The following is a 12,822-nucleotide window of genomic DNA, read 5'->3' on the forward strand; positions in this document are numbered from 1 at the left end:
ATGACAATGCATCATTGAGAAAGCTGAATTAGATTTTAGATGTTAATTTTTCCTCTCTCTATAAAAGGTCCTGAAGAATTACTAAAATCTAGCCTGGATCTTGAGGCTTTATAATTATCCAATGGGCAGGTGTTAAAGAACTTGGCAAATTTCACATTAAAATTTGTTCCAGGATTTCAGCAAAAACTGATTATACAGCTATTTCTTCAAATCCTTTAGCACAATGCAGCTTCTTTTGCTGACTGCTATTCAAGGTTTTAAAGAAGCAAACAATAATATAGCCTTCTGTCAGCAAGATCTGTTGATGGGACAGTTATTGTCTGTTGGTGTTGTAGAGACTATCCTGGTTATGTTAAACTCTGGGGACTGTAGGGGAATGATGACATGGGAATGATGACACAGGACTGATGCAAAGCCAAACTTTTCCTCCTGTGCTTTGTGCTTCATATCAGTCCACAGTGCAAGTAAAAGCAGCGACTAAGAGATAGGAGTCTGATGATGAAAAATGACTGGGCTGCAGTAAAGATAATAGGGGCTAAAAGGAGGAGAGGAAGAATCCTTTTTTGCTGCTTTTCTTTGGAGAAACCGAAAGGCTCCTCGTGCAGATTTTTGTGCTGTTCAGAGGAGCCTGTGTTTATGCTGAAGGAGGAAAAGACTGAAAAAGATGCTCATTATATTGTCAGAAGCTTGTTGCTTCATTTCAGTACTGTGAGCTGCTAGCTCACTGGGAGATATGTATAGAAATGGCATGCTATTCCTAGGGATTTGTGTTGGTTTTTTTTTCTAATTTGAGAAAAATGTGAGTGCTTATTGGAGTGAGGAGATTGACAGTGTGTGCTGCTGTTGGGCCCAGAGGAGGCAGATGCTTATGAAAGCTTCCCCCTACAGCTTTGCCAGTGTACGTACCTTAATCGTTCTTTGCAGCTGCTGTGCTACTCCTGGTTCCTGCACTGTTCGTGTATAATTACAAAGTGCTTTTCAGCAGTGGGGAAGCCTCTGAAGGTTGGGAGGGTCTGTCAGTTCAAAGGCACCCTGAAAGTTTAAATGTCTATTCACAGCTTTCCTAATCTTCTCTCTTTTCCTTCTCCTTCCCTTTATCTGCTTACTCTTCCTACTGACCGTTACTTCCCTTCACCTGATGTTCCCCCCTGAATCTCTGCCTGCCTGCCTGCCAACCCATTTGTACCTCTGTTAGACCTCGTGAACATCTAGCTTGCTCCTTCAGCTCAGCCTCTCGTCCTTGTCTGAGCTTGGTCAGGGTTTGATGTTACTGGACTTGCTGCCTGACTTTCCCCACAGGACCACCTTCCAAAACTTTTGCATTTTATTACTTTCTCAGATAGTCTCAAACACAACAGCACTGGAAACCACAGGAACCATAGTGAGCTGTTAAATTGAAATGAAAACTCATTAGTTTTGTCTGGCAGGCCCCATGGCCCACGAGAGACAGGGCAAGTCCCGGGCCATTGGCCTGGAAAGTTTGGGTAAGAGTGTAAAACCATGTTACTGGAAATGAGCTCTTTGGGCTAAGTCTGCAAAACTTTTATTCTTCATTTGCCTTTTTTTTTTTTGTGGGAAAGTGTTCCCTAAACAAGTGTGCTTCATGCACAGTCATATCCCTGACCTTCAAGTAAACTGTTCTGAACTACAAGCAACAGACTTAATATGAGTCATTTATAAAGGCAAAAAATCCAGTCATCCCTATTATGTGCTGATCGTAACTTTGTCCTCTGCAGGTTGGTGATCTGAGTAGCCAGTAGAGAGTTTCTGAGATAATAACTCTCCATTTAATTGCTTTGAAATAAATCTTTTGGTCTGTCTAGCAATTTCAAGCCATGCTCTTACTTGCTTTGGATGTATTACTTCACCAAAGGTTCCTACAGTCTGATCCTTCTCCATAACCTTGGCTTGAGCAGCAAAAAAAAAAAAAAAAAGGAAGGATTATCAGCAGGAAATGTTAGTCTGTGTACATTCTTAGGGAAGCCATGCTACTTGATATCATCAGGAATTAATTTGATTAGTCATGTAGACAGAAGTGCGGGGGCAATTTGTGCTGAGAGCAATGCTTGTGCAAGCTGATTGACTTCATTGCAGTTGCCTGTGATGGAAAGTTCAGTTTGACCTATTTTCTTAAATTTTCCTTAAAGCCAGATGACTCAGACCTTTCTGGAGACAGGGCAGACAGAGCACTGTGTATGGCTCAGCCCTTGAGTGCCTGTGACAGGGAATGGGAAGTCTTAGACCTCTGGGATTTTGTTATATTCATGTCTATCCCACACACTGTAAAAAGGATAGAGTTTCAGGATGTCCCAAGTGGCAGATCTGGAAAGACTGAGTTTTTTTTCAGGTGTCTCAAGTTGATCACCCAAGATTTTCAGGCACTAGTAATTACAAGATTATGGTTTTTTCTCAGCAGTATTTCTTTTATTCCCATCTTGAAACGTGCAGTTATTGAGAAAGTAGCAAGAAAACCGTGTTGGCATCCTGAAAGATGATGATGACCATGACCTGCTTTACTGAGCTTTCTCTGCATGCAAGAATCTCCAGAAAAGGCTGTTCCAAGTCATTGGTTTGTCACACCCAGAAAACTTGATCACTTCCACAGAGTTTCAAGTTTCTCTGTTGCATGTTGCAAATTTGGGGCTTCTGCTGTATTTTTCATGTTATTTTAAGTCAAATATTTGATTTTGTTTGAATTAATGTTCTTTTTAAGAAACAGTTGTAATGCACATCTCTGGAACCCTCTAAGTGTCTTCTTTGCTTTGCTTTGCAGACATTTAGCTTTACTTGGAGCCAACAAAAACACAAGTGCCTAATTTCTATACCACAGGAAGAGGTATAAAACTAACCCATGATGTGGGAGTAGTTCTGCCTGTTTCCCACCCAGAGGTGGCCAATAGTTGACTTTATTTACTCCAAGGGCTTGGACTGCTCCTCTGGACCTTCCCCTTCCCCTTTTCATGGCTGGAAGCATTTCTGACAAGAACAAGTCACATCCAGTTTTTTCCCCCAGGGGTTGCTAGACACACAGGCACGCACACAGGCATGCTCTGCCTTCTCCCCTCACTGAGCTTTTTTTAGCGTGCTGTGGGGGAACATAACCTTGTGAGGAATTATAGATACGGCCAGATACCTGACTGTGGGTCTGGGTTTGTGCTGGCTTTTTTTTTATATATATTTTTCTGCACCTATATATGAGACAGCTCTGGTTTTGGTGGGAGGAAAGCAGAAGGTGCAGAGCTGTTTGTCTATTTATGAGCAGAAGAAAAAAGGTATTTCAGGAGTGGGTGGAGTGAAAATCCAGTGTATATTGGACTTCTATTCTCTCAGCATCAAGCAGGGAGTAACTGGCGAGGAAGCTGCTGCATGTTGTGAGTCTCCAAGTCACCAGTGCTGGTGTGTTTTGGTATATGTTATGATGTGCAGCCACATGAATTGCTAAATTGGCCAAGCAGAACTTGATTGAGATTCCTCCTTGGTTTCAGTCTTGTAATTACATTGAGGTTTTCGGAACTACTTTTTGTTAACTTCAAGATTGCAGCTATATCTAAACTGAGGGTGCAGGAGTGCTACAGAGTCCCACTTCAACGCCTCTGTACTATCTATCCTGTGCCCATCAACAAGGTAAAAATGATGTAGGCTTCCATTCCTCTGAAAAGCCAGTTATGCAGGATCTGCAAAGTGCTCCAAGCAGATCACTAAAACCTCAGGACATGCCACATCTAAATTAGATACAAAAATTCAGAGTGGATTTTCTAAGATAAGAGCTAATGACCTTGTTAGGACTGTCATGACTAGTGGCTCTGGTGCTAGGACTTGCAGCGACTTTGCTAGAGCTAGAACTTCACCCTTAATTTCAGCATAAAGATTGTCTCTTCCTTTGAGCGTCATCTAATGGTAATGGTTGCTTGCTCAGCTGTTTTACAAATCCAGACTCCACAGTGGTTCGTTGCTGGTGTTTACCCTTAGCTCCATCAGCCCTTTGTGCATTAATTACACATATATGTTTGGGCATTCAAATGGCAGCTCAGCAACTTTCCATCTGTCCTGCTGGGTAGGATGACATCTTCCTTTTTATCCTTAGAAGCCCTTTGTTGTCAGCAGTTCTTCACACGTGGAGCAAACAGGTGTTTCTAAGCTTATGTGGTTTTATGTGTAACCTTTTCTGTTCCTTTTTATCAGACCATATGGTATCACATTGAAATAAAGCAGGGCTTCTCCTAAATAAGGAGAGAACTCCATCATGGCAAAGCGTGTGCATAGGATGTGGAGGACCCTGCAAGTAGAGCAAGAATGAGCTATGTGATGCGTCAGCACCATTGCTGAACATAAAAAGGTCAAGAAAGGGCATTTTCTTTTCTTTCTTCTCCCCTCAGTTTGCTTTTGTTTGTGCGGCACTCATCACCTGGCTCTCTTGGGCTTGTGGCTGCAAGCAGTAGCTGGGATTGTTGCTTAAGAATGTGTTTATAGCTGCAGAACTAAAAAGGTCATCTTCTATTTTGGCCTGCAGGAGTCTCAGGCTGATTCTTCCTCCTCCTTGCCCTCCCAGTTTTGCTGATGTGCCATGGAGTAAGCAGAAATATGCAGAAATACTGTCAGCCTAGCACCCTAGAGCCCCTGCCACGGACCTGAGTCCTGCTGCACTAATTGCCTGGCACACAGAAAATACTTGGGTATTGGGGTTTGAGTTGTGGCTTGCAAGTAGAAGGATTCTCCACCTGGCAACAAACTCCTTTGGCAAATGTCAGCTGTCCTGAGGTGAGTTGGGGGCATTTTCTGGCAGTGAACAGAAGATGCTACCAAAGGGGAGTACTGTGTTAGTGGCTGATTCCTCTGTTGTAGTCAGTGCATCAAATTGTACATATTTTCCTCTTCACTCCAAGTCAATCAGTTTGTTTCAGAGTGTGTAGTACAACATCGATATATGCATTAGTCACCAGAGCAGCTGGTAATTAGTTACTTTATCTTTTATCTCTTTTTTACTCTCGCTGGGATTCGTAGAGGAAATAGGAAAGGAAATTAAATATTCAAAAAAAAATTGCCAAGTACAGGGGCATCCCTGCAAAAATATCACTGCCTAAATAGACTGTAAAACAAATGAATCATGGTGTTTTGGTTAGAAGGACAATACTGCTGAGAAGAAGTGGTGCTGCCTTCTTAGACTTGCATTTGTCTAGCATTTTCACCTGGACAGTGCCATTCTGTTAGCCACAGCTTCTTCAGGGATATACTACAGCTCTCCTAGACAACCTTCGTGTTGCCTTGGTGGTGCAAGGAAAAGATGGCTGAGAGGCTTCCACATGCTGTTTGATGTCCACCTGTTTGTGCTGGAAGCAGGATGGAGCCTGTCCTGCCCACACAGAAACCTCCATGTTGCTTAGCTGAGGGGCTTAGGGAAGACTTCAGGGGTGTCCTGACTGTGCAAATGCCCAGTGCCACAGCTTGGAGAAAGAAGTGAGAGAAATCTGGTTTTGTGGTGTGGGGGATGCAGCCAAAAGCTTGCCTGCTTTTGGCTGCTTGGTTCCAGCACCACCTTTTGCTTTCACAGATATTGTTTGAGGGCACAGTGATCTGAAAAAAATATTCTCAGCTAGGTGATCTGGGACAGGGAGAGGCATGGTCCAGGTGATAAAATGGAAAGGCAGCGTGGACCCTCAAAGATTTTGATGCAGAAAAGGTATCTCAGTAGACACCTTTTTAAAGGGGATGCTGCTTTCATCTCTTCTTTATGGACAATGGAAGTGGCACTCTTCTTAATGGCAAAGGCTGCAGGGTGAGGAACTGGAGGTACAAATGGTTTCCCAAGCTTATACAAGAAGCGAATGCGGGCAGGGAATAGGATGCAAGTTTGTTGATTCCCTGTCAAATAACCAGCTGTCTGACATCGTCTTCATTGATTTTGTCGTCCACTGGGCAATAAAATTACACCAGGGTTCGCAGCCACGTATTGAGGCAGTGAAAGTGTTATGCTTTTTTTTTTACTTATCTTTAAAAACAAGGCAAAGCAAATAATTTTCTGCAGGAATACTGTAGTACGTTCATGTTACATGATTTGTCCTGGAACTGATTAGCAGTGGCAGCTTTCACCATAATTACACAGATCATAATTAAACATATTTTTATTTTATGAGCTGTGGCAAATTCAGGTTCTCTATAAGGCAGCTCTTAGGAATGAAGGCAATTTGCATGTTATAGCGAAGTGCATGTTACAAGAGACATACTAGCAGGTGGCTTCAGGACTTGTTTGCATTCAAAATACATAGCACCTGCAAGCAAAAAAATGTGGTGGGCTTTCTTCATGATAATCTGGGGTTCTTATCCACGTGGAGTCAGAGTTACCCACTGGACCAGTTATTTAATTCCCAGAAGTCCCCAGATGTGTCAGAGCAGCTGGGCTTCTGCAGTCTTTTGGGATCCACTTGCAAAAACTCTGTTCCCATAATGTTTGGTGGTTCTTTTGTAGTACGGAGTACATGTGGAGCTGTATGGATTGACTAAAGAGCTTTACACCTGACCTGTAGGAATAGTTACACAGATAGTCTCTTTCCAGTCTCTACCCAAGAAAGAGGGTTGCTCCTGTCCCTCTCTGAATGTTGTTTGGGGTTGGGAGATAATAACAGAGTCATGCAGGGTTTTGGATACCAAGTCTGTTTTCAGATCTGAGTTGAATTTTACAGCTTTAGAATAAAAAGAGTTGGAAGAGGAGGGATAGACACTGTTGAAACAAAATCCAATGAAACAAAAAGGCTTAAGTTTGGACTGAGTGAACCATTCGGACTAAGTCTGATGGAACATGTTTTTCCTGTTTCCCCTTTCATTTTTCTATAAATAGTGGATCTCTGTATTTGAACAGTCTGTGTAAGTGTTCCCTCTCTGTCATATACAGACACCTTCAGAGCACATTGCAATGTTATTTCATAAAATTTGTCTGAAAACCAGAAACATTGACATCACTGTTCTTTAGCCAAGCAGCTGAGAAATCAAGGTGTTGTAATTTGTCCAAGGTCGCAGAGGGAGACTGGAATAGACTGATGACCTGCCCCAGTTTTTCATATCCTAAGTCCTACCCAATTCCTTAACTAAAAGACCATTTGCCTTACAAGACCAGCTCTGCTGGTCTTCAGCTCTGCTGAATATATCACGCTCGTTTCCTCTCCTAAAACAGGTGAAGCACAACACTCCAGTACTGCCCTGAGACAGCAGATACAGTATTCCAGTTTTGCATTCACCCTGCATTTCATTAATGCTCATATTTCCCAAATTTGGGGAGGTTCAGATTTGAATGTGCCTCCCTTTCCTGACCCATTCCTATAATGCAGCAGCACCAGCTACCAGTGACAGACAGCAGTGAACTCTAAGCAGAAGGTGAATTATGGTCATGTCTTCTGCTTACCTAATTATTTTCTGAATCACGACCGAACTGAAGGTGTTGTCAAAGGCAATGAGTAAGAGGGAAATCCACTGCGAGTGTCTGAACTGCTGGGCAGCCGGTGGGGGATCAAACTCTTCTCACCTTTTGCTTTCCAAATGTGTAAGGTAGTAAACTGTGTTTCAGCATCAGGCGTTCGAAGAGGCAGCTTTTCAGTGCATTAACTCGTAACTACACAGTACACACATTTGAGTGGTTCACCTGCTTGTTCCTGAATAATTCTGCATTCTCTGTTCTCCTAACACTTACATCAAACAGGTGGGAATTTTAGATGAGCAACACATGCAAAATCAAGTCCTTTGGGGCAATACTTAACCTGAGGTGACTGACTCTGTTCAACATAAACCTATATACATAGCCCAGTGTGCAGGATGCTTTGCGTGCCTTAGCGAACAGCATGATTCTACTGAGAGCATGCTTCAGCCCATATTTCCATGAGATCTGATAGCACCTAGTCTGATTTGTGAATACTGCTAAGAAAAGCAAAGCCTTGCAATTTTTGCTGTATGTGACATCTCAAGGTTTCAACTCCCAGGAGTGCCAGGTGAGAAGTCAGACCTGCATCAGAATGACGCAGAACAAGTAGGTCAGCTGTTTCATTGCATGCATCTTGTGTGTGTCTGCGCGTGTGTGTGCGTGCATGCGTTTGAGAAAATGGAAAACCATGGCACTGAATCCTTAAGTTTCTGCTCCGTCTTTCTTTAGGCAAAGTCTCACTGACTGTTTCATGTGCAGTTAAGAGAATCAGGGCTGGTTTGGCCTTTTGTTGCAGTAAAACATGTGGCAACAATATGTGGAAATGGTAAAGAATTGCAGAATGAGTGGATTTCTTCTAACAGCGAGCAAGGGCTGTGGCTAAAAATAAGGAGAACGGTGTTATTCTTTGCCATGTTTTGTCTGCCCCAATTGCACTCTCTCTCTGCTTAGTGCCTGCCAAACTGATAGCTTGCTGAAGATTTAAAGGAGCAACACTCACATTCCTATAATAGCTACCAGAATAGCTGAGTTTATCATCTCTTCTTCAGGCTTTCCTTCCCGAAGCCTGCAAGAAACAAGCATCCTTGCCGCTGCTCTTCTCTTTCTGTGTCACGGGCACTGTCCTGAGCTGCTGCTTCAGCAGGGTGGGCTGCTTGGGCTGTTTACCATGCCGTGAAAACAGACAGCACATTTTGGGGGCAGCTGGGCAGCAAGGGATTGACAGAGCATCTGGCCAGAGATTATAATCCCCTTCAGGCTGGGGGAGCTTTGGAAGCGATCTGTCCAGGCTGTGGGCACCCGGGGACGATAGGGCTGCTCTCCAGAGCAGCTGCATTTTGAGCAGGAGGCAAGGGAGACAAAGAAGAGGGGGTATTCATCCCTCTGATAAGCAGTCAAAATGAGTTCAAACTATCTGAACTTCTCTGGGAGCCTCTGGTCAGCCGTAGCCTAGGAGGAGCAGTCCCATTGCAGGGGGAGTTGGGCTGAAGTCACCAGGCGGTGCCAGCCACTGTCCATAGCTGGCATTGCGAGCCCTGCACAGGCCAGGACAGGCACCTCCTCTCTCTTTTAAATGAAACAGGGAGAAAAAGCAAGAATGAAAAGTGGGAGAGGTTTGCAGGAGGGGATTTCGTTTTCCTGGGACACCCAAAGCAGAGGCCCGGTGCCCCCAGAGCTGAAGCTGCCTGCAGAGGGGAGAGGCGGGAAGGAGGGGGAGCCCGCTGTCAGCTCGCTGGCAGACTGTCCTTTGTGTGTAAAATATTAATTACGGTGGGACAGGCTGCCATGCCGCCCGAGTGCGAAGGCGAGGTTGCCGTGTTCGCCAGGCTAGAGAATTGCAGTGTGTCCTGCCAAGGGACCGTGGCACTGGCAGTGTCGGCGGCTGTGCTCACCATCCCACAGGGCTACGGCCCGATGCGGGGCTCCCACGGATTAAGGGGCTTGCCAGAACGGGGGGGGGGGGGCATGGGAGAAGAAGAGAGGGGGTGGGAGGGGAAAGCGAAGGGACGCTCTGCGTTCCTGGGATGCGTGCAGCCAGCAAGGTAGCCAAAACTGTACCAGGCTCCGCTTTGCCACCAAACATGCCCAGCGCCTGCGGCTGAGGGCGAGGCTCGTCACAGGCTTGGCCAGAGCAGGGACACGCTGAGCATCCTCCAGCCAAGCCCAAGTGGATTGGTTAAGGAGCAGGGTCGCGGAGGGCAGCAAGGCTCAGGCAGCGCTTCTGCCTGCCCTGCCTCCCGCCTCCCCCCCTCTCCCCCAGCCCTCCCTTTCATCCCTGTTGTGTGTGTGGCAGCTAAACGCTGAGGCGAGGGGGAGCGGATGGCGGATTGCACGCACGCCGGGCAGCCTGGGATGCTTGCTTTTTCTTCTTCTGGCTGCAGGGAGGTCTCGGTTTCAGACATGAGTGGAGAGAAACCTAAAAAGAAAGCTTTCTATCTAGTGAGGATGAAGCCACTGAAGGAGCCCACCACCACCACCACTAACAACAATGTCTCTTTTGTGATACACTGTCACATAGGCAAGGAGATCAAACACATTTGCAGCAACTGCAGTCGCGGGGAGGAAGCCCGTGACGGTGAGTGCTGAGATCCTGTGGGTGTAGGAAAGAGGCAGGGGAGTGCATTTGTTTGCATGGGGTGTGTGTGTACATGTGTGTGCTCCCGTCGGAGGCTGGGATGCTCAGCTTGCCCCTCCACAGATCCCAGGGAAAGAGGAAAGGGAGCGCGGGAGGAATGCACTGGGCAGCGATTCAGCGTGTCGATCAGAGAGATGCCAAGAGGGACAGGTCCCCTCATTTGCCACAGAAGCTCTGTGCTAACAGTTAAGGAACCAACTCTTGGTTGTTTTTTTTCTTCCCTTTTTTCCCTAGTTGCTATAGAAATTGCTGTGTGTATCGATTGTGTTTTGCTACCGTTCCTGTGAATTTTAGATCAGGGTTTTCTGCCTTGATATATCAACTTTTTCCTCATTGTGCTGCAGTAGAGTTTGCTTGACTCAACTCAGTATTTGGAAGGACTGGTTTACCTGGAATACAGCTAGTGTGATTTTTCACCATGCTGTCAAATGCATGATGGAAATTGTATTCTTATTGGAATTAATATAGTGCTCTTCATCAGACAACTGTTCTCATCCCTTTCCCCTCTCCTTTTGGGACTGAGCAAAACCTCCAGAGGGTATTCAGAGAGTGACGGTTTAATCAATCACAGGTGTTGCTACAGGTAAGTATATGCTTTTTATGTTTCTGGGAATGCAAATACTTGAAGACAACAATGAAAAATTCTTTGGATTTTGCTAAAGTCAGCAATTAGGAGAAGCTGAGAACTAAAAGGAGCATAAAAGCTTTCAGGCAAAAAACAGCCTCACAGATGTTACCCCACATTCTTGTTCAATGTTGTATTACTTCGTTTTGCTGTGTGGTTTTACATGTTACTTAGGACTGAAGGCACTCAACTTAGGACTCCCTATTAACTGATGTGGTAGACAGATCTCATTTTCTGAAGGTCAGGCAAAGGCTTTTTTGTGATAAATGTGAGTATGAAACTGTTACTGTTTTCTGAGCTGACGTTCTCCGTAGTTGTTGGCACTTCATTTTTCAGCTTTTGTCGCTGATGCTGATGGTATTATTATTATCATCTTCATCGTCATCAGCAGCAGCAGCAACCAAAGCTGCTTTCATTTGCTCTGTGCAAAAGAACAAAATATTATTTGGGATCCAGTGGTCCTTTGTCATCCACAAGTCTGCAGTTTAATGACATACCTGTGGTTTTGCTAATGTCTCTTCAGAATTTGCATCCTGCTAGTGTGATTATAGTTTCCTTTGATTAAAAAGCAGCTAAAGCTGAACGGAATTGCTTTCAGTGGAAAGGAAGAAGATAGCCTAGGAAGCCTGGAAACCCACAGTGGGTTAAGCACTCTTACTGCTTATGCCACTACAGCAGAGGGAAGAATCTGATAAATGCTATGCAAATGTTGAGTGTTTTGTTTCCTCTCATGTGCTGCTGGTGATAGCAAACCCCACAGATATTAAATGAAGGGCTATGTGCAGCAGCAAGCAGGTACTTTACACTATTAGCATGGTTTGTTTATCCTTAAAAGCAAACAAAGCCATTTGTTAGACATATGCTTTCCTAGATTAATTGAATTGACCTAAAACTCAATTGCATCAACATTTTTTGCTGGGTTTTTTTTTTTTTTGCAACCTTGTACTTGAAATCTTAGCACAGTAAGAAAAGAACATTGCTTTCCTTCCTTTTAATGCACACATGTGTATGCATGGATGTTTATGAATGTATGACTCCAGTAACTTGTACCTCTTAACAGACTAATAGGTGTGTATTTACAGACTTTACTTCCTTTTTTTATGTTTGATTATTTAGCTTCAAACCGTTAGATACTCCAAGGGGAGGGTATGCTTCTTGACAGGAGATAATCTAGTCACCCTAGAGAGGCAAAGAATAGAGCAGAGAGGCTTTCAGCCAGAAGGTTTCCAGAGCATCTCATCAGATCGTTTTCACCCCCTCCTCCTGTGGGGCAGGATTTCATTCCACTCTGGGCAAATAACTTTTATGGTCATAATTTTAAAAGTATGTAATACCAGTGCAGCCTTAATCCTTTCTTTCCCACCAGCATGCACAGCTATGAGTTTCTTTCAGAAAGTAAAGAAACTGTAATCCCAGCTATCCTGGCTGAGCATGCTCACTGGCTTGCCTCTGACATTTTTCAGGACTGAAAATTGCCAGGTTTCCCCTGATTAATACCTGTTCTAGACCTTTTGGGGTTTGGAGGGAAAGGATGATATAATGAACTGAAATAATAACATTATCATAATATCAGCAGGACATATCAGGTAGAAACCGGTGACCAGCCCAGGTATGGAGAAACCTGTAGGGATCTCAAAATGTTCATACATCCTCACAGTTGCACAGCTTAAGGAGCACCCAGAAAGGGGACCACTGGGTACTTTTTATAATGGAAATGCACCCAACTTTGCAATATGGACACCCCCACCCTCCTATTCAAACCTATGTATAGTTTATGTATGGTCTTGCAGGCCTGAAACTGCGCTAGTGAACCCCCAAAAAAATGTGTGGGTCCTGTGACCCGAGCAACTATTATATTTGTTGGAACTGTGTACAAAGGCCAGGATTCAGTGCTTATAGCATAGGCAAGCCAGTGGGGTACGTTGATTTATTGCTGAAATACCCTCCAAATCCAATTGAGTCCTGGTTTCTAGTCATTGTCTTGCTCTGCATTCTCATTGTACTACTGCACTGGCAGAACTGGGGAAGGAAAATTCATGCTGAAACAGAGGGAAATCCTTCAAAGACCACAAACTAATCTAGCAAAAGTCATGACTAGGAGAGTAGCAGAAGAGATAGCCATGAAACTGATGGAAAAGATGAAAGCAGGTCCTGAGT

At 44.4% G+C, this 12,822-nt stretch overlaps 1 protein-coding gene across 5 annotated transcripts in view; it reads left to right on the forward strand.

Moving 5' to 3' along the window:
- The window catches only part of PHACTR1 (phosphatase and actin regulator 1), a 311,643-nt gene that overhangs the window by 146,420 nt on the left and 152,401 nt on the right, over positions 1 to 12,822 (forward strand). Inside the window, exon 1 of one of the 5 annotated variants that reach the window (XM_064443600.1) lies at positions 9,704 to 9,980. The exons of the other annotated variants lie outside the window; for them this stretch is intronic. Coding sequence (XP_064299670.1) covers positions 9,725 to 9,980 — 256 coding nt within the window. The 5' untranslated portion in view covers positions 9,704 to 9,724. Of the gene's footprint in view, positions 1 to 9,703; positions 9,981 to 12,822 lie in introns of those variants that run through there. 5 annotated transcript variants of the gene reach the window in all.

This window comes from Phalacrocorax carbo, chromosome 2 (assembly GCF_963921805.1).
Source record: "Phalacrocorax carbo chromosome 2, bPhaCar2.1, whole genome shotgun sequence".
NCBI lineage: Eukaryota > Metazoa > Chordata > Aves > Suliformes > Phalacrocoracidae > Phalacrocorax > Phalacrocorax carbo.